The sequence below is a fragment of the Falco peregrinus genome, chromosome 5 (assembly GCF_023634155.1).
Source record: "Falco peregrinus isolate bFalPer1 chromosome 5, bFalPer1.pri, whole genome shotgun sequence".
Classification (NCBI taxonomy): Eukaryota; Metazoa; Chordata; class Aves; order Falconiformes; family Falconidae; genus Falco; species Falco peregrinus.
Window position 1 is genome coordinate 34,687,431 of NC_073725.1, and position 22,313 is coordinate 34,709,743.

A 22,313-nucleotide genomic window follows, 5' to 3' on the forward strand; every position below is an offset into this window, starting at 1 on the left:
CTTAAGTCTGCCAACATAAGGCTGCAAAATATAAACATCAAAATGTTAATATCAAGGTCATGCACACAAGAAGTGCATTAGGAACTTCAAAGCTATACCACACAGGAAAAACCAAAAGATACTTATGCTTGTCTTCACAAAAGATTAAGAACTAAGCAACAATCCTTTAAGTATCAACATGAGTACAAAAATTATGATGAACTTCTACAGGCTTTTCCAAACACCAGGAACAGGAATTCAAGAGTTAAGCGTCAGGTTCTACACCTTTTAGTAACAGTGCTTCCCTTAAATCTCTCCAAATGGGTATGTGATGGTTTGTTTGGTGGCTTCATTCATTCATTCATTTTTAAAGCATCATATTTAAAATGTAAAATAATTTTGTTCTCCAGGTCAGAATGGTCAAGTCGCCAGTATTTTTACACATTTCAGCATTCCATATTAATTTAAGTCATAATTTTGACCTTTTACAGTTATTCTATACAGAATACATTCAGTTTTGTTTTTCAATTGTGCCATTACAGTGCAACATCTGGACCACTGTTTTAAGAGATAACAGCTTCCACTTTAAAGTGCAACAGGTTTTGGTACAAGTGCTACAAAGAATTCAAGAGAAAGGAATTATACTAGAAACAGATCCTGTGAAATACAACACCACAATGCCAGTATATATATGATGTATTTTGATAGTATTCACAGATTATGAGGAAGTTACAAATTAAGTTTGAATCACTTGAGAAGACCTTCAGAAACTATCTTCCACACAGAAAAGCAAACAAAAAACCCCACCCTAAAACAAACTGTTCTTCCAGCTGACCTTCTGAAGAGAATTTGTACTTACTGATTTACATTGAGCCGAAGGGCTTGCCTTTTTTTTCCCCCCCCATCAAGATAAAAAATAAATGTGAAATAATTACAGGTCTGTCACTTGGATCTATTCTCATAAGCTTGTTTACAAAGTCATACAAGTTAATACTGACTTCCCTTGCTCCCTTAGCATGTTTCCAAGCTCAGCCACAGAAGTCAAGTCAAAGTTTTCAAACAGATGCTTACCCGCTTATCTGATGAGATGTTATATTAAAATTAGTAGTTAAATTGAAATTCTGTCTTTGTTTGGTTAGTAAATATGCTGACAGTTTTGCAAGAACATACTAGCACATGTGGAATTTTAAGCCTCTGATTCTCCTGTAACTGACTTAATTGGAGAATTAATCAATAGGATCCTCACCCCACCCTTTATTTTAAAATGAAAACTTAGTCATTCAGTAAGTCTACCACAAATTGATGGTGTTAAAGTTTACATCCATTAGGTATCCCAGATGACAGACATTAAGAGTTGTATCTTCCCCCTTCTACCACATATGCAGAAAGAATAATTCCACTCAATTTATTATTTTAAATTAGCCAATACCAAACACTTCATGCAATGTAAGATCCACAGATTTAAGTATGTATTTTACTCAGCATATCTCTCAAACTTTCAGAGGTCAACCTGAGTCCCAATACTGCATAAACAGTGTAACCTCCCCCCAAGCATGCTTGTTCAAGCAGCATTTGCTACTGTTAAATAATTTTATCCTTACACTATTCCAGTTACTTTAGGTTGGTTACTTTAGATTATCTTTTATTCTTCAGAGAAAAATTTGTTTTAAGTTGATATAAATATTTGCCTAGAGTAATTTTCTTCTTTTTCTACTTAAAAACTCCAAACAACCTACAAACTCCAAACAAAACCAGCATTCTAGATGTAAATACTTAGGCCTAGAAGAAAAGCCCTATCACTTGCTGGCTGACTTCAGATCTGACACGATTTAAACCAGAACTCTCCCTGCTCTCCAATACAAGCAAATCTTTCTACACCAGATAAAGAAGAGTTCACCTCTGCTTCTACCCAGCTCCCCACTACCCTGGTCTTTAGTTATTACCTGCATCTTTTCAGGCTACCAGACAAGCTTCTGCAGGCATTTTATCAGCCACAGGACTGAACCTCATCTATACTCTAGGAAGACCAGAGTCAGTTGTGAGCTAGTTTCCCTTGTGATCGTAAGCTGTAACAATGTTCACTTTTAACTGCCCAGATTCAAGAGTAATTTTCAGAATGTAACTATACTAAATCAGAATCTACTATTCCAGTTCCAGAAGTTTTCCAAAGCCAAAAAGCTGACATCTTTATCTTATCAACAGTTACATGAAATAGACAGTTTAGGTTCCAAGATTTTCTCATAGACATTCAGAGTAAGTGTTCATAGCAATTCTAACAGAGGAGAGGTGGGGTTTTTTGTATAGTTACTTCATTTCTTTTATATCAGTCTTAAATCATTGATACTCTCTTCCCCACCCACCCAAGTAGGTCCACCTAAGAAAGGTCAATAAAGAAAAGAGTAATACAGACATGTACATTCACTGAAGTACTGAAGCATGAGATTGTTAGTTGCAAGAAATTACTCAGCAGGCTTTTGCCATAGTGTTTATTGCCAATTCATTTTATATAGCTTATTTCCAGGAGATGGGCAGCATAAAAACCGCAACATCTATTTAAAAAAACCCAAACTATTCATTATAATGCAAATCTTAATAGTACCTTTTACAGGTGCATCTTGTATAATTGAGAAATAAAACAATCCTGATCTAGTCAATTAAAAAGTTTCATACCTAACCCTTAGAACAGTCAGCCTTCAGAAGTCAAGCAGCTTTGGACCCAAAATTTACATGTCACCATGTTTGATTATAACCCTGGAAATTCTCACTGTGCAAACTATCCTGCTGAAACCATTTAACAGCTTTGTTATAAAGTCAGTATCATGATTACATCAGCATTTACTCTTAACAGAAAGAGTTGCTTTGTTCTCCCCTACATAACTTAGATGGGAACTGTGAGTGCTCTGGAGATTCAGGTAATTACTGCATTGCTTACTGAACCTGTGCACTAAATACACACACCCCAACATATTAACACAAGTAGCTTAGATACACAGCATATTAAAACAATAAAAATGAAAATTTACATTAGGCTGCCCAAACCTGTGTCCAGTTTCCCACCTAGTTCCAACTGCAGTCTTGTTTTTAATAGCTGTACACAAAGCTTACTAAAAAATAAAGTAGAAAGACACTATCAAAGTCTTTACTCGTTCATTTTCTAGTCTTTACTTTTTCCTTCGTCAGCAATGACTCTGGGGGTTGTTGTTTCTTTATTTTTAAACCCAAGTTTGAATCTAACATACATTCTCCTTATAACATCCCAGAGGTAGCAGGAGGGAATATGAATGAAACGATGCCAGATTCTAGAAGTTGCACATTCGAGTATAGTGTTATCCAAGACAGCTTTCCTGGTTTTCAAAGACTGCATGTCACCTCTAATCATGTATAGCAAATGAGAAGTAGAATATCAAAATAAAAAACCATCACCACTGGGTTACTAATAGAAGTTTCACACCCAGATACCTCAAAGTAATTTGTTACTTAAGTAGTACTACTGCCAGTTTATAGTCAAATATCAAGAACTGAAGTACAAAATTAAAATTTATGAGTATCATTTTTTCTAAAATGCTCATTAGTGAGACATCTCACCTAAACATAGACATACACAGTTACTCTAAGTTGATGTACCACACTGTAAGCAAAGGTCCCAGTTCAGTTCAAGAATCTGATACTGCCCCTCTCCCTCCCACCACACAACTTGACAGAAGTGCTTACAGTAATAGAAAGCAAAAAGAAGGGGAAAACACAACATTTAACAAGTGCATCTATATACATTTTTCACCTTTTCCCTCCTTGTGTCTGAAGTGAACAAATCACCATGTTTGCTATGCTTTACATGCACATACACTCCCCTTCATGTAGTACCAGTCCTATTCAAAGGATCTCTGCAAGCATCAACAGCAGTCATTCCACACTAACCAAGAGGTGCTTCTACTGTGGAGGCTGAAGTACATTTAAATATTCTGATTGGCCCAGCTGGTAGGTTGTGTTTCCTCCACAGTCCACATACTGGTATCTCTCTTGGGATATTTGCTCAGAGTGGCCAAAGTAAGAGGTTGTCACTGTCACTCTTAGAAAGAGAAAACAGAAGAAGTTTGTAAGATGCTTCAGTTTCCTATTCTAAAAATCAGCATTTTGACATTACTAGAGTTTTTAAGGAAAAAATTTAAACTTTATTTAAAAATTACTTTAAGACAATACTAGTTTACCACTATAGATTTTCTCCATGAAAGACACTTGGTTCCCTGAGCACAGACTTTTTTCCCCCCTAAAGATGTCAAACCTGAGGTTTACTCATTAATACCTTGCCTTGTGAGGAGAAAGCAAATGATTAGAGAAGTTACAGCCATGGTTGGATCTACACTTCTCCCCCTTCCCCCTCAACAGCAAAAAAAAACCTTCAAAAGACAAAAAGAACAAACCACCATGCTACTATTTATGCAAGAAGTCACATAAAGCAGACTTTGGCAGAGTACTAAAGCCTGTATCTGCTTCAGGATCACAAAGATTTTGACAATTTTTGAACAATTTTGAAACAAACTCATTTCCAAGTATTTGAGACCTTAGTAGCTCCATGGTTACAGCTCAACTACACAGCAGATACAGTAATAACAGTTCTGCCTATTCAAGTGTCTTTACACCACCAGAACCTGTTTTTCAAGAACTATGAAGCTACTACACTAGAAAGCAAGTTGATTTCATTTTATCTATGAGGCAGACTCCAGGATTAAGTATTTTGAGTAGTATTTCAAAGAGTTACATTGCTTTTAAAGTTGTTGCCAACAAACAGGAAGTTTCCATACTTACTGCATCATCACTACAATGTTATGCACTTTAATAGATGCTAAAGTACAGAAGTCACTGCAAACAAGAAAAACAACAGTTAGATTTGCATTGAGCTTTCACAGATAATTATCTAAAAAGCAAGAATTGTGGTTGCAACTGGAAATTCTGTTACCTATGTATATAGAGACTACAGAGTTGTTAGCAATGGCAATTAAAACACTGCTAGTGACTGTATACTCACCTAGGTCTACTTGCTTTCACATGCACTTGCTTACATGCAACACTTGCCAACAAAACTGTCCTGTGAAACAGCATTCACTTCATCTTTCAGAAGCTAACCGAAGTAAACCTCAACCACTAAATTAAAGCACATCAATATCACTTCATCACTCAAGACTGTCTGTAACCCTTCAGAGTAACAATTTGCTGCAGTTTCACTTCATGTGAAGTTTATATATAGAAAGGAAACTTTACAACAAAATATTAATGTTATGCCAACTTCAGCATCTTCTCATGTAATAGCAATTTCTATAAAAAGCCTAGAAGGCTTGGTATTCTTGCTCAAAATGTTTCAAGAACTTAGAAAAGTCCTTTTTTTGGCGCTAATTCACTTCTGTACTACACAAAGTAACATTTAAACAATCTGCAGAGATTTTCAAGTTATTGTTCTCTTGCAATATACCCTTGTCAGACTTATATTTAGTCACATGCACCTACACAGCAGTTATACAGAGCACTATGCAAATGTATGTATTTTTCCCCCTGCTTTTGGTCACAAATTTATCAGCTCTGGAATGAAAGGCAAGTGGTCAGTGCAATAAGACTGCATGGCAGCCACCCCACAATACTTGCATGCCATTGTCATTCTTTTCCTCGGCACCAACATATATATGATATAGTATTACACAGTGAATCAACATAGGTGACCCAAATTGCATGAAAATACAAATAAAACAGGTATGAAAAGTTGTTTTCTATTGGTATCTGTAGTAATGATAAATATTTTGATTTTTTCCTGCTAGGCTTAAAACCAAGTTTAGTTATATGATGCCAGGTATTCTCAGTTATTTTTGTCTATATTTTGGACTAGAAAACTATCTGTAACATAATATAAAGCCAGATTGTATCCAACAGCACATACTGGCTGACAAGCAGAGAGGTACAACACCAGCATACTGTTTTTTTAATTCCATATTATCTGGAAATAAATCCGTTTTTTAAAAACACTACACACAATACCAACCCACTAAAAAAGCCAAAACAATACACCACACTGCACAAAACTGTGGCTAGGAAACTATACTGAAGGTGAACTCCACATTGAGCCAGATCTCTAAAATAAGTATGGAAAAAGCCCTGTACAATGCTGATTTCACCATTCATCTGGATTCAGCAGACCTGCTTGTATGCAGACACCTCAGATCTCTAAGGTCTCCTGTATTCAACCTAAGCTAATTTTACAGGACATGCACTCTCTGGGATCCAAACTGGCTAGTTATGACTAACACTGAATTGACTAGCTGGGAAAACACTGAAATGTAATCCGCTGTACAACACCCAGCGCTATAACCCACAATACTCCCTGCATTCCAAAGATTGTCCCACAGCCTTCACTGGAAAGTTAAATATTTGTGCATGGAGAAAAAACCCAAACAGTAACAAATACAAAACCCCACTAAGACCAGCTGAGTGTTTAAACTAAGGAAGCTCACTCACCGTCTCCAGGGTTGACCTATACAGCAAACCCAGGCTTTCAAGACTCACAATACAGTGAAAGAGCAAAAACCCATCAACAATAACTGTCAACAGGTCAGGGAGGTCAACTAATACCAACTGTGTAACATACAGAAAATCTGGAGAAAATTAATAGCTACTTTTTTTTTTGTGGCTCAAGTTTTAGCACATTTTAAACATCACAAAGCTAGTGAGTGCTACTCACAAGCACTAGCACCTTGCTGTGCCAGCCTGTACAAGAACTTAGACCCTTAACTAACACAGACTTCCATAGTTACGGGTCTCTTATTAACAGTTATTGCCCGTGCTTAGCATCACTGTGCTGAAGCAATGAATATTTTCACATGCTTACAAACCACCTATTAGTCTGCTCATCTAGTAATGTCACTTGACACTTGCTATCCTGAAGGAGGGCGAGTCCACATTACACACTACTGTCAATGACAGTTTCTCTGCCTCTGCTCCAAGACTGCACCATCTACCTCCAAGTTGGACCAGTGAACACACCATTCTTCCACATTTTGCCAAGGCTGCAGCTATGAAGCACAAGAGCCTGAAATACATTCAGTTCAGGCCACAGGCAGAGCAGCTTTTCTCTGTCTGCATCTCTCTAGACATCTGAAGTCATCCAGTTTTTTCCTAAGATTAGTCACCAGCTTGCACGTAAAAGTTGTGGCTATTGTTGGGAACAGACTCCCAACAGCATTACTGAAATTAAGGCCGCAGTACTGACCATGGAAGACGTTTCAATGCCTTATTGCAACAAAAGCATGACTAGATAGGTATTAGCACAAGTTCTATGAAGGCCACATTTATTTACTCCTTATGCATCCAAAGGGTGAGCAGATTCACAGGATTCAGTGTTTAATCAAGCTAACTTACATGCTTTTAAGAGGCAACAGAAGTACAACACATTCTGCTTATTTAAAGTTAGTGCCCAGTTTGGTGTTTCACACCTATTTCAACTCACACTAACACTTCAATGCTGTAAGGTTCTCTCCCACCCCAAAGGGGCTGAAATCCACTGGAACTACACACAGACCCAAGGTCTCAATAGTTAACTTTTTCTGTTCATTCTGCATTTCAGTGTCACAGAATTAACATTTGTGTTTGTTACCAAGATATATTCAGCTAATAGTCTGTTGGTCAAGTAAACTTTCAGAAGCAATGAATAAAAATGCTTAACGGACAGGCCATAAACACTGCTTACCATTGTATACACGTGGTCTGAAGAAATACAAATTAGCCTCCAATTTGTATAGAATTAAATACAAATTCCCTCTACTACCAGAGAAATATGTGGGAAAGTTACCAGAGAACTTGTTAGGGGAACAAACCTGCACTTTCACACCCCAAAGCAGCAAGTCCTAGCTATTGCCAAGGCCTGAAACACTGGGATAGAGATGCCGCTCAAAGTGCTGAGAGCCAGGTGCAGCAAGCCACTATATGAAACTACTGAAACAACCATAGTTTAAGTATTTTTCAGTACTATTAAAGATCCACAAAGAAAATGCCGCAACATCTCTGCAAATACATTTCTGCTGACTTTTTTCAAAGTCACTTTTAGCACCATTGTGATTTTTAAGACAACCCACATGATATTTAGAGGCCAGTACACTTACAACATGTAGCTCATTTCATCTTGTATGACTGTGGGCACCATATAGTCAATCTGATAAAAAAAAAGCACAAAACAAGAAAAGCAATGAAAACACAAATGAGTAGATTTATATTTGAAGATTAGCACATATTCAACTTCAAAAGCCAATCCTACTTACCTGTTTCATATCCAAAGGACCAATGTTGGTGATGTTGTTTAGTCGTGCTTTGCCAATAACTGTTTTTGAAAACTGAACTTGGGCTGTGATATTTGCCACTTCTACAGAATAATAGTTGTTATTAGTTATATTTAATGTGTTCTGAAAAAAAATGAAAAAGACATTAACAGCTATTCATTCTGTGTATCTTTATGAGGACACATTTTGAGATTTACGCCTGAGACAGTATTACCTGAAATTACACAGATATATTTTCTTGCCTTCAAGGATTGGTGGGGGGGAAGGGAGTAATGGACCATCATTTAGCCCTTTCCCAGTTTGTTTTTTTTTTTTTCTGGGAATATACTGAGCAGCACAAACTTCTGCACAACTTCCCTGGCGTCCACCTTCCACTGCAAATACTGCATTTCTTCCCATTCTTGATTATTCCCTCCAGGAAATTTAGCTATCACAGGACCCTTTTCTCCCACATCTGGTTTAGTTTATTTAAAATGAGGAACTCTTATGGAAAAACCTTTAGGCAATCCTGTATTGACTGCATTACCAAGACATGTTCCTACATACACACTACATTTCACTCATATTCCAAAAATAACGCAGAGCACTCAGAGGTCACTGTTCCCATAAAAACAGAAGACCCAATGGTAGCTTGCAACTACACCTCTTAACTACAACTACAGAAACCAGCCACAGAAGGTCCAGCTACGTTTTACAAAGCAGTCATTGTATCTGCCTGTATTTCCTAATGCACTAAGTTCATCAGCTAAACCACAATTTCTATGTATATTAAACAGTCAAAGCAGTATCTCTTGTTGCATTTATCCATTACAAACATCTAAAGAAATAGTTACTTACTGTAATATTTAGATATATTATATGTCTAGCCTGTTCGTAAGTGACATACACTGACTTCACACCAATGTATTCAACATCGATTGAGCGAGGAAACAAGAAGAATACAGCCAGCCCAGAAAGTAGTAAGCATACAATTACAGAAGCAGTCACGTAAAGCTTTCTGGAGGGGGAAAAAAAAAAGCATATTTCAGAGTCAAAAGCACATTAAACAATAGTGGTATGTTATTTTCTTTTAAATAAGGAGCATGACCAGTCAATACAACTTAGTTCAGTCTATTTCCACCTCCCATAGGGAAAAAAAAACCACAAACAAGCCACAATGCACTTCACACCTGTCTCAAACAGCTGTTACTTTTTTATATATACAGAAATCAAGTTTCAAAACATGTGATTATCTCAACATTTGGAACTTAGTGGAAAATGGAAGAGGTAAACATTTATGTGCTTTGAAACAAACACTTCCTCTTAAAAATGTATTTGTAAGAGAAGGTTTGTCATTCTGCAGGAATTTGACAACACACTCAGAATGAAGAATAAAGCTCTTATGCACCTTACACAAGATTCTTTGTCATAAGATACTTTCAGGGAAGTGTAGACTCCTGCTAAGAAACAGGAAATTCACAATTAACCTAACATAAAAGGTGTGTATTTTTTTATACACAAGTAAAAGGTTCTACTGCAGCTCCAGGTTTCTCAAGGTTAGAACACTAAAGCAATGTGTTTCAAATTTGTACTACTAATATCAGACATGATCCAGGGTAGTATTATGTGAAGTTACTGTATTTTTTTTTTCCTGGCACTCATTTCTGCTTACTAGAGAAACATCCAAACATTAATGGAAAAAAGAAAACAAAAAACCACAACAAAAAAAAGCGTCAGAACAAGAAGCCCTGAAGACTGTAATGAAAACTTTAAGCAGATCCTAGGAAAAAAAATTCAAATATACTATATCAGAAAGATGAATCTTGATTTTGCTAGCTGCTTAGAGCTTTACAGATTATTTTCTAGGTGACTTATTCTGTAGTAGTGGCCCAAAAAAGTTATCACTTTACTCAGACTTTAACACTGAAGATGTATCTGCTCAGATCAGTTAAGATACTACAGAGATGGATGAATACTTGCATAATTACTGCAGACATTTAGATAAATAGCTACATGATGAGATCATACAGTATTACTAGCTTTGTAAGACATACTGTGATGGCAGTACGCACACCTGTTAACCTCTAACTCCTTAAGTTATTAAGACTGGTATTGCTCATGAGCAGGGTTCTTTCAGTACCGAATGCAAGAAAACATTCCCTTCTTTTTGCTTGATTCCTCTTACCACTCTCTCCTTTAAATTGTTGAATTTTAACTAGAAGAGAAAAATTAACAGTTGTGATACATAAATCTACAGTTAACTTACGTTCTTCTTGGCCTCAGTCTCTGATCACTGTATGGAATTAATGCTACCAGCTGATTTTCCTGCCCTGGAAACAAAAACACCCTTTCAGAATTTAAACAAAGAAAAGAGTAAGTATTGTTGCAGTTACTTCAAAGAAAGAGTGCCTGTTATAACTTTAGTGTTTATTCTCTGGTGCCATTAAAGATAAACATTTAAATTCCAGATAACAACCCAAGCAGAATATTATTGTAGCTTATGTCACTTTCTGAAATAGGAGTATGGCTTGCACAGCATGGAGAGAAAAAAAACCACCAAGCCCAGAAAGACCAAAACAGCAACAAATTCTGCCTCTGTGCTGCGAACATGCACAGGAGATAACATGCCTCTGGCACCATTTCCTCAAGAGAAACAGAGGTACATAACAGCTTCCAGCTCTCTCTACACCAGGCCACGTAAAGTCATAGGAAAAACATTCAGAAGCTTGGGCAGTTAGAACTGTTCCAGAAGGCATTCTGAATGTACTCTTCTCAAAAGCAGAAGTCAGGTTTGTTTAAAAAAAAAAATCCTAAAAAATATATGTATCAATGTGGGTGGCTTCACCAATGCAAGTTATACACATGCTGCATTCTGGACATCACCGGTACATACAGCCATTTCTCATGGGACTGAGCTGCAGCACCCTGGAAGTCAAAAAAGTATCTACTGGAATTTCTCCAAGCCATGAACTACTTCACTAGACAGCATTTTAAAGAGGAATATCTTAACAGTAGAACTAAAAAACACAAGCACAGATGACTTGAAAATAGATGGACTACATCTGCCTGTACAGCTTTTGTTATCTGCTTGCACACAAAACCAGAACTGAGATTCATCTATATGTTAACAGAGAAGCCTCAAGACCAAGTGAGATTTGCATTTTTTTAAGCCAAATGCAGGATTTGACCAGCATTATCACCTTGCTAATCAACTCCTCAGAAGTGATTCCATGCTGAATCACTAAGCTGAGCAAAGCATGCTAGCTAAGCAGGTAGTAGTATGTAACATCAGCCTTCTAAAAAACCTCTACCAATTTAAAACTGATTTTCATCTCCACTTCAATGAAGCATCTTCAACCTTTGAACAAAAGGTATGAAAGTAGGACTGTGCTGTTATCTTACTGAAAAGCTAAAGCTGTCCAAGTAACAAAACCCTATTCTATGTCTTTATTAAGTTTAGCCATATCGTTAGTCTGCCCTACAAGTCATGCAGTCATTCTGTGAACCCTCTCCCCTCAAAAAAAAAAACCCAAACACTATTTTTTCCCCCCAAAATTACTAGAAAATAATTAAAAAGACATCCCTATTTCTTCTAACTCATTTAAAGTTTTAGCTTTAATCATATAATTTCATTAGAATGTAAGGACACCTTGTGTTTTTTATAGTTACTGTAAAATGTTTAAACAAATATGGAGTTAATTACTACATCCAAAAGTCTTACAGTCAAAGAAATAAGCTTTTGAACACAGAAATCCCACTGTTACTGCATTTTAGCAGTATTTAGCACTATTTTAACAATATCAATAGCAAGTTTCTATTCTATTGAAGCATTTCAAGTTAGCAAGCTAACAGAACAGACTTCCTTCTCTATAGTTGTTCAAATAATTTTTAGTTGCATAGCTTTTCCACACTTCAAATTTGTTGAATTCAGAAATACTCAAACTTTATTACAATGTATCATTTAACAGCTAAAATACAAATCCCATATTTGTAACTTTTTAGTATCCTGTGCCCCCCACTTCTTATTCACAGGTGAGGCAGAAGGAGGTGTGAACTATACTAAAACCTAATCTGACTGAAGCACATGTACAAGGACAACATACATCACCCAATTTTCCTGAGCTGCTGATTAAAATCAGTTCTGAGGGTTTTTACACCCACTAATCTATTTTGGATAAGAGTTTTGGCAAAAGCAAAGCAGTCCCAAACACAAGATATTCTCATCAGTTCCTCTTCCCTATCAATGGGAAGAACTTACAGCTGAAAGAATACTGTGCCTTGGCACACTACATTTGCCACTCTCTCCTGTTTCCCAGTTTCAGATAACCTGCATTCTCCTCTCGGAGGTCTCTTCTTAAATAGCTATTCAGGTGACTTAGTGTAGTACACTTAGAAAAGCGTAACAAAGCAGAATGTTTTATTAAAAGGTAAAGCAAAGAACAAGGGCAGCAAGCAAATAAAATGGTTAGGCATGAAGCCTAACACTGTGCAGCCTACTCCTTTCCAGGGCAGCCAGAGAGCCTATGTATTTTCAGCTCCGTGGAGGTCCTCTGCCAAGGACACATGGGACAAAGGGAGAGTCAAGGAAACTGAGTGGCACTGGCAGCAGTGAGGGCAAAAAATTTCACTGTAACTGATTAGGGAAAAGGTGTTGCAGTACAGGCCTACTCTTCACTTCCTGCATCTGCAGCTATTTTTTCAGTTATATGTTGATTCAAAGAGTTTAAAATAGGTAGCTAAAAAAAGATGTAATAAAAATCTCACAAAAATAAAGGTTTTCAAATTCAGCTTGCAAGAGCTAGGGTTCTGTGTCAATTTAAAGCTGAGAAGGACAGAAAACCGGCATTGTACAAGAGAAGACCCAGGAGGCAACAGCCAAACATCTCAATTTGTTTCATTCATCCAGTACAGTCATAACAAAATGCCTAGTGCTAAAAAGCCAAAAAGATGAAAGAACTTCATCTTAAATAGGAGAGCTATTTGCTATGGATGATTATAGTTACAACTGCACATGGTTATGAGGTAAATGTATAGGTTAAAGGTTAAAAAAACAAAGAAAACTTACCTCGTGGAATTCTTCCCGTTCCCTGACAAGTGGGGCACGTGACACTATCTCTTCCTGTGAATTCCACGTAAGGAAACTGTGATACATCTCCACATCTGCTGTCTTCATTGTGCGACTCTGAGTGCACTAACCCATTCCTCATGTTATCAGACACTGTGCCTCCATCATAGCCATCGTCCTTGCATGTATGCATAGGCAGGTGAGAAAGTGATTTTCCCATGTCTAAAATAAAAATCAGAAGTTTTCAGGGAGAACTATTCAAACATGGCTTGCATTTATTGCTCTGCATCAGGTAACCACAGGGTCGTTACTCCAAGGCTCCTGTTGCCCTCTGTTCAGATCCCCTCAAGACCTGCAAAGCATGAAAGCCCTGTCAAGCTGGAGTCAATCCCAAGCCGTAAGCACCTGAACTAACTGGGAGCTTTGCTCAGACCCTTCAATATACACAGGCTGAATGGGGATCGACGAGAGGCTTTTAAATTAGAACACCAAAATTGCTGGCAAAAGGTTGCCACACTCTAGCAGTGCTTTTCGCAGGGCTGTTGTACAGACTTTCACACAACACTTTCTTTGTATAACAAAAAAATCAAGACTGGGCTCTAGAAAGCAAGTTTGCAATTTTCAGTGGATTCTACAGACACTACAGACCCAATTCTAATAAACCTTTTAGGCTGGACTTGTTTTGAGAACATGGGATCAGCTGCTAGCTTGGAAACTAGAAATATAGATCTGCAGTGTTTAAACTGGTGATTCCCTTTACCCAAGAGGGCTGATTCCCAGGAAAGTCAAGGAAAAAATGGGAGTTAATTTAACAGAGCTGCCAGCAATACATAGCATTTATAAAGACTTGTTAAAAAAAGCATTTTTGCTAGCCATGCAAATTTTAAAATTTTCCCATTACAGGAGTTTTTCGGTCATGGCATTGAAACCACCTTGAAACACAGGATGCTTGAAACTAAAGGCTGTAATGAAGTGATTCAAGTGGAATACTTCCTTATTTGAAACAGGTTGAAATAAAATTCAAAGTCAAAAAAATTTTTAAAGCAGCTGCTACAAATCATCATGGTTCACTGAGAATGGAAGACCTAAGAGGAAGCTTAAGAAAGCAAAACAAGTCAGAATATTTTAAACCAACCACTCAAGACAGAACAGAAAGATCTCAAATATGGTAACACAAGCACCACATTAATTCATTATATTGCCACAAAGGCTAGGTGAATGTGGGAGGGGGAAAGTAATTCAAATGCCAGCAAGTCTCAGTTACTGCTCCAGAAAATATGCTGCATTATTTTATTCATTTAAGTCATTAAACCCTTACAAGAAGAAAAACTATTATCCTTATGCTGCTACAGCACTTTTAAAAACATGCTAAGTTTGGGAGCCATTCCATAATGGAAACTGTTGAATTGAAAATTAAAACTATTGAAGTATTGAAAAAAATTTTCTGAAAAAAATTGCATACTGTTCTCCTTGTAGCTGACCTACAGCCTTTAAGCTACAAAACTTCAGTCTTGCAGCTTAGGCAGTAGCTGTCACTGTTACAGGTCTGAAAACTTAGCAATAAATCCCTGTTGTTGTTGTACCACAACTGTATTCAACTGACCTACTTCACTGATGGTAAACACAGGCTACATCTACATTAACAGTACAGAACAAGCAGCAACTCCATAGAAATAAATAGTTATTGAGAATTCAACATCCACACTATATATGTTTTTGTGTGTTTATTTCATACCAGGTCTTGTCTAGACTGACAACACCCACAACTGAAGTGCACCTTCTAGTTTTAGCTTCTTCCAAAAGGGAGAGCATTCACGCACTCCCAAATCACACTGTGATGTGAACCGAAGCGCAGCAAACAAGTATGACTGGGAACTGATTTGAAGAGCACACCCTTTATTTTAATTAAAATACTAAGGCAGATGTATCCTCCAATACCAACTGTACCTGAGCTTCAGTAATTCGAGCTTAATACTGTTGTTCTACCGCCAGACTTAGGAAAGCCATATCTCAGTTCACGGGTGAGAAGATAGACAACGACCTTCAAGTGAAATGTGTTCCTCCAACATGCTTCCCCCCACAACCAAGCGCTGAACTCCATTACAGCTGGCCAAAACTCAAGAACACTGTTTTTTTTATCCAACACTTACATGAGGAACAGTAGCAGCTCCGAGAATATCTCATCTTCACATGTGACTGCCTCTATACTGTCACCAGTCACAAACCCTACTTCCTTAGCAGCTGTGCTCTGACCCAGTCTCTCCCTTGTAACTGATGTATACACACTCCAGTCTCCTTGGACTTATCTGGAGTTTCTTTGACTTCACAGTCTGTTAGGAAGAGTTTAGTAAATTCAGAAGCATTACGATAAGCTGGTTTTGTTTAAGACTGTGCCCTTCAACTTGCTGCAGCAGTGTAGTATGATAGTACATAGAGAAAACCCAAACAACATCCCAAGCATACAGAACCACCACAACCCAAGTTACACAGAAGGCTTGGGGAGATAAATTTTTGTTTATAAACTCAGTGAAACTTTACAGAATTAAACTAGATTGTTATATTTCTCCAAAGAGTTAGGCTGGCATTCTTACCTCTTATATGCAAATATATAAACTTGAGATAGCAAACCTACTTCTTTTTCAAAACAGCAGAAGACTTTGAACAGCAACCATCTTCCACCCTATCAGCTGTGTCTTAACCACGAACACCACAAGCTCCTCCAAAACAGAGGATGCAGCTGGGCAAGGCAATGACTTAGCAGCCACCGACCTGCCCAGCACAGGCAGACGCGGCCAGGGCTGCCTGCCCCGACCCCTTCGGAAACCCACCTCCGGGGCCCAGCCTGCTCGGTAAGGCTGGCGCTGCCAAAACCACAGAGGCCAAGATTCTCCCCGACATTTACGGACTTTCCCGCCCGTCAGGCCAGAGCGGCAGCTGCTCTGGCAAACATGGCGAAGCGTCCAGCCGGCGGGCGCGGACCAAGGCCCGGCGGGCTCGGCCGCTGCCCGCTGCCCCCGCCCGGCAGGCGGGGGGTGTCGGCGCGGAGAGGCGCGGGCCGCCGCCCCGGGGTAAGCGGCTCCGCGCCGCGGGCCTGCCCGGGCCCCGCCGAAGCCCACGACCCAGCGCGGCGGCCCCCGCCTGACGCCCAGCTCCCCACGGCCTCACAGCCGCAAGCCGCGCTCGGCCCAGCCTCGGCTTCGGCCCCCGCCCAGCCGCCTCCCCTCCACCGCAGGAGCGGCCTTCCCCACCTGCGGCGCGGGCTCGGCGGGCCGGGGAGGGCGGGCTGCACCGGGCACGGGGGGCGACACAACCGGAGGCTCCAGCTGCGCTGCAGCTGCCCCGGCACTAAACGCCGGATCCGGGCCGTGCGCAGGCGCGGGGCGGCGGGGGCGGGGCCGCGCCAGTCCCGTTCCGGCCCGGCGCTGTCAGTGCGGGCGGGGCTGGGCTCGCCCCCCCGCGGGGACGGGGCGCGGCGGGAGTCGCCGTTCCTCTGCCCGGCCCGGCCCCTTCCCGGTCGGCAGAAGGCCCGGGGATCGCACGGAAACCGTTGTCCCGGGCGTGAGGCTGTGGCCGGGCTGAGGGGCGCCCCGCACCCCCGGCCCCAGGCGGGGGCAGCGGCAGCGGTGCGGGAGCGGGAAGCCCGGCGGTGGCGCAGCCCCGCTCCGCAGCCCGGGCGCGGGGGGCAGAGCGCGGCTCCCCCGGGGTTTCCCTGCCGGCAGCTGTCGCTGCTCCGCCTGCACTCGTGTGGCCCCCGCTCCTCCGCATCCGCCCTGCGCGGCGTTAATCACGGGAATACCGCGGGGATTTTGCTTTCCGCAGCCCAGTTTACTTCGTGGTACCTTCAGAGCCACCATCGCTGTCTTGTGTCGCCGGTTTGGTAGCGCCGGTGGAAGTAACGCGCTGTGCTGCAGGATGAGGTGCTCCAGCGAGGAAAGCTATCGCAAAAGAGGCGAGAGAGGTGCAGGGAACGAGGGACACGCTGCCACCGCAATTCATTTGCAATTCACTGTAACTGATGTCGCACCACGCAAGGGCGCTTGTACAGCTGATGTGAGATGTTGTCCCAGCGATCTCCCACAGGGAAAGGAAGAGTGTTGGAAGGAACTTGTGACTGTTGCCTGGCTCGTGCCCGCCTCTCCCTGCGACTCGCCCCCCGGTGCCTGTGGCAGCACGGGAGACCGCTGCTCCGGGGGGGCACCGCCGCGATGGGAGCTGCACGGCGGGGACACGGCTCGGCGTGAAGGGGGCTGGGGGACCGGGGAGCGGCTCTGCCCGGTTTGGGAGCCTCGGCCCAGCTGCAGGAGTGAGTGGGGCTGGGGGAAACGCTGTGACTCACAGCATGTACCAAAGTGCACACACAGGCAAGCATAGTGGCAGGGCTCGAAGGAGAGGGTATGGAAGTGAGGTCCTTAGGACAACTTGGAGTCATCACAAGGCTGGGGCAGGGTGCCAGGCTTCTCCAGAGGCCAGGAGGAGACAGGCGGCCTCCAGGAGCCACCCAGAGCTGGTGTAGGTGTGAGGCCACCAGCAGTACAGCCCTGCCAGCAGCATGCCTGGCACCTCACTGCAGGTCCAGGAGATGATCGGCACAGAAAATAGCCTTCCCCTGCCCAAACACATGCTCAGAGAAAAAAAGCTCTGCACATATCTACCTGGGTTGATGCCAGCCCAGTTATTCTGTTTATCCTTGGAACTTCTGGGGTTTTTTTTTCTGGGAGTTTCAGAGATCTTGTCTAGCAGTAGTCTCTAGCCTTCATTATCCAGTTCAAGCAGAGTCCTGCATGCTTCATTGGTGGCTTGGCTCTACTGCCCTAGCCAGGCATGGTCAAGCTCCTGACAGTATTGGCAACAGCTGGCACATCCCTTGTCCCTCTGGTAGACCTTCTTCTGAGCCTTTGGCCCATCAGTGCTCAAGGTTCCTGAGGTGCCCGTACAAAGCTCTCTGCGCAGCAAGATTGACCATGGTACTCTGTGGGTTCCTCGCTATAAAATGTTGTGTGTAAGATGCTTTGGATAGATCCCTGGCATGCCCAGGACCTATGTGGAGTTTGTATCTTGCTTTAGAGGACCAGAAAATGCCAAATGATGTAAGTTTGGTAGGCTCAAGCCTGGCAGGCCTGGCTGTTAGTTTCCCTGGCTATTGGCTTTTGGTTCTGGCTCAACTTTGTATTGATCTAGGGAGCACAAAGCACCATATCGAAAACAGTCATAGCTTGCAGCTGTCCAAACAGAAAGTGAGAACACCAAGTCTTTGCCTTTTACATTGTTTTAAATAATACTGGCAGCCAGGCATGCTGACCCAAATCATCACACAACAGGGGACATGTCACAAAAGGTCTAGCTAAAAGGTTTTTGGAACAGCTTTGGGAAGTCGCACTGAGTTCTGGCAACTCACAGTTACTCAGACTGACTTTCTGTCAATACAGATTTATGCAAGAGAAATATACCTACCAAATTTTAATTAGCATGGAGATTTTGATCAAATCAAAATTTTGCAACTTAAAGTGCAGCAGTTTTTGTCCGATACTTCCAGGCCTCAAATTAATCTATATGGCCCCATGCAGGTAAGGATGTTACAAAGTTACCCTTGTTTCTGAGGTTACCAAGTGTTTCCTTTGCCATGATAGAAGCAACAGTTGAAATCTTCCTGGGCTGTAGAGATAGTTCTTCGTTACTGTAATCAATAGAAATGTTTCCTATTAAACACTTCTTACTATTTTCCATAACCTCTCCTCTGTAGCTTTGACACAAACAGAATGGTTTGTTGGTTGTTTTTTTTTTTTCCCTCTTTACCACTGTCATCATGGAAGGGAACATATCTCTGGATATCTGTTTGCTTCGTGTTATTTTCACATAGAAAGCACATTTTAAAGGTATCTGGCTCACCCATTAGCAGCCTCAAACCCATCCATAAATCCTCAAGCTCACCTTAAATATAATTTGTTTACTATAGGCTAAAGTAATGCAATGAAAACTGAAAATAAGCAATAATATAAAGGCAAAGTGTCACACCCACTGTGCAGGCTTGAAAAACATGAAAAATATGTGATAAGATGTACACATTATAAGCATCTTAGAAGTGCTTAAATATGCAATGAGGTGCTTAAAAGTGTTATGGAAATGGGCCACTGAGCTTGGGCTCATCAAGACAGGGTTCCTGTGATTATGGAAAGGGTATTCTGCAGTAAGAAAGTACAGACTGCACAACATCCAGTATTTCTGCTCATGAACTGGATAGAATATGTCTAGGTGAGGATTGCAGGGTTAAACACAGACACAGAAATCAATCAGTTCAGAAATGTGTAGTAGAGGGGTGGTATGCAATACTATTGCTAGTAGGAGGGGTATGAAATGGAAACACTTGACATAAAGAGAGAAGCTGAGATCATCACCTTTGGACTGAGGGACAGCTGCAAGTAATACGAGCTCTTAGTTCTCACAGATCACTAAACGGGTGCAGTTTATGCTTCTGATAGTACATCACTAAAGAAATCCAAATGATAAATCCAGTTCCAAGTTGAGTTTAGTGGCTGGGATATGGTGAGTCAGGTCCTTGAAAGGGCTGGAGTTAGCAATCCATGTAATATGCAGCCAATTGTGCCAGTGTGCAGCCTCCCAGGACCTGTGAGCACCTACAAGAGACATACACTTTAGCAGTGCCAGTTAAGAATTACATTTACTTCCAGTTTTGCCCCCATGATGAATAACAATCCGCTAGCAGTGGTTGTCTGCAAAAAAACTTCAGACTGCCCATATTTATTTCATCCTTCAGAAATATAAGCTACTAGTTCTGTGAACGCTGAAGGTAATGAAGCCTGGTTTCCTATGGATTTGCCTCTTGGTTGGCTGAACTATTTGCCTGCATTATAATAATACTTTCTGTTATGACTGCATATGCCTAGCATCTTCTCCTGTGGAGCATTTTGGCAGCAACATGCAGGCTGCCATGTTCAGAAGTGGAAATTCGTAGAAATTTGCTGACTGGGTAGAAAGCTATTAGGTGTTAACTCCAAACTTTTCAACCCCTAGTGTCTCCTCTGCCTGGTTATCTATTTTTATAAAATTTGTATAAACATTATAATCTCTCAAACTCTGCTGAAACTGTTTACCACCTTCAAAATTAGAACTTGGGACACAGACAGAGAGACAGGGTGATTGCATAAACCTTGTTTTCATATAGCCTACCAGGCTAAAATGGATGGCATGTTATCTGAAGGCTGAGCTAGGTACAGAACCTATATTTATCTCCAAGCTATCTCAAATTCCGGAAAAACAAACAAACAAACAAAAACACCAACAAAACCAAACAAAAAGAATGTGAAAACTCTAATCCCTATCTCATCTATGTATAAAGTAGCAGTATGGGGGATTGTGTCTGCTTACTTGTTGCTGATGGGAGAGAAGATACTTAACAAATCCTGTAATTTAGGCTCATCATTACACCACTGATGTGTTTGTATATACGGAAAAGCAGGTTTGCAGAACTATTAGAGTTGTCTATGTGGATTATGTTCCTCCTCCACCTCAAGCAGCCCACGAATAGTTATTCTGCCATGTTGTAAAGATCATGGTTTTTCTAAATTTCTCTTTATCACTGTTTTGCTGATTGACTGGGTACCAAGGAAAAATGAATTCCAAATCAAATATAAGGATAAATGCAGTTTATTATATTACAGTATAATAAAGGAAAAAAAAGCCTGCAATATGATAAAAGGAAACAGTACTAGTTATTATGCACAGTATGATAAAAGAGCAGTAGGACCACAGCACCAAATCATTACTGCAGATCATTACAGAGACTAAGAAAAGGATACATCATGAGTTACCACCTTAAAATCATCCAAGTCCACACTTTGGCTGGGAAGCCCCATTGCAGTGGTGCCAAGAGTATCTCAGTAACTGGGAAAATTCCTATGTGGTGCGTCCACTTGTAGGTGAGGCTCCTGGCCCAGTCCTGGAGCTTTCCTGCCTTTATACTCAGTGAAAAACAAAAATAGTTTACACACCTAGTGTATGTAAACTTTTAAGTTTAGGCTAAGTGCAGGCATGCAGTATCTCATGATTTTTAAGGTTCACACACACCAGGGACATTGGCCAGATGCCCGAGTGTGGTGGAGTTACCGTCATGACACCACAGCACATGGTATTTGTTGTCTTGATGGTCCTACTCATATCTTGCTTGCTCAGGGGGCTCAAGACAAGCACCAGCTGCTCATTACAGTTGTCCTTGAACTCCCTGAGCTCACTGTCAAAGTGATCCCTAATTAAGAACAAAGACTTTTTCATAAACAGTAATCAATTTAATAGTCACCACAATTGCTGGTTCGTGAGGGACATCCAGAAGAGAATGTTGATTCCCTACACCATGGTTTTCTTCTTAAGGAACTTCAGAGAAGAGCTACAAGTTAACCTGATAAAAATAAAACCAATCCTAATTCTTAGTGATTTTGCCCTTGATTCAATACAATGCCAACAGTCCTGTTTTTTCACAAGTCACCCCAGTCCCAGGATGCACTAGACTGAGCTATACTGTAGTTGCAATGGTGACTTGTGTCAGGTCACATCACTGAAGGGTAGCTGAAGTCACACTTAGGCCAAAAAGGAAAAAACCCCAACAAATAAACCTAACAAACCTATAGAAAAAGAGAGAATTCTGTAAAGCATTTACGATTTAGGTGTATGTAATCCGAGGTGACCTTACTCAAGGCACAGGACAGTAACACTGAACTTATTTGACCAGGAACATACTGGTCACTTTTGATGTTTTATCCTATGATCTAGTGCTGCTTTGAGGAGTGGCTGCACTAAATGTAGAGAATTAAAAATGTACATTAAAAAAATCACTGTATTAATTTGGTCTGTTTGGATTTTTAAAAAAGTTCAATTTCCCCTCTGTGAAGTATTCTCTGTGTTTCAGAATTGCTCATCTTAATGGTATTCTGTGGTAAGTATTTTTAGACATATTTAGTACTTGAATA

The 22,313-nt window shown here is 40.7% G+C and overlaps 1 protein-coding gene across 3 annotated transcripts; it reads right to left on the reverse strand.

The window, feature by feature from the left end:
• Window positions 1-2,438: 2,438 nt before the first annotated feature.
• On the reverse strand, window positions 2,439-21,641 carry TMEM106B (transmembrane protein 106B). Of its 3 annotated transcripts, none has more exons than XM_027777009.2 (8): window positions 17,175-21,641; window positions 13,336-13,557; window positions 10,537-10,600; window positions 9,129-9,288; window positions 8,274-8,414; window positions 8,118-8,167; window positions 4,783-4,836; window positions 2,439-4,045 (listed from the first exon to the last, which is right to left on the reverse strand). In XM_027777009.2, exons 1-8 carry the CDS (start codon window positions 17,329-17,331, stop codon window positions 3,907-3,909), a joined length of 987 nt encoding a protein of 328 aa, XP_027632810.1. In that variant the 5' UTR covers window positions 17,332-21,641; the 3' UTR covers window positions 2,439-3,906. The 3 variants fall into 3 exon arrangements, with proteins under 3 accessions (XP_027632810.1, XP_055661185.1, XP_055661184.1); XM_055805210.1 differs by lacking the exon at window positions 17,175-21,641 and adding an exon at window positions 16,584-16,740; XM_055805209.1 differs by lacking the exon at window positions 17,175-21,641 and adding an exon at window positions 15,486-15,504.
• Between the last annotated feature and the right edge of the window lie 672 nt (window positions 21,642-22,313).

Coding starts and splice junctions, on each gene's coding strand:
- TMEM106B (XM_027777009.2), bottom strand. CDS start 17,331: ATGAATTGCGGTGGCAGCGTGTCCCTCGTTCCCTGCACCTCTCTCGCC. Junction 8,415..9,128: donor TAATATATCTAAATATTACA/GTAAGTAACTAT, acceptor ATTTTTTTTCAG/AACACATTAAATATAACTAA. Junction 4,046..4,782: donor AACATTGTAGTGATGATGCA/GTAAGTATGGAA, acceptor TCTCTTTCTAAG/AGTGACAGTGACAACCTCTT.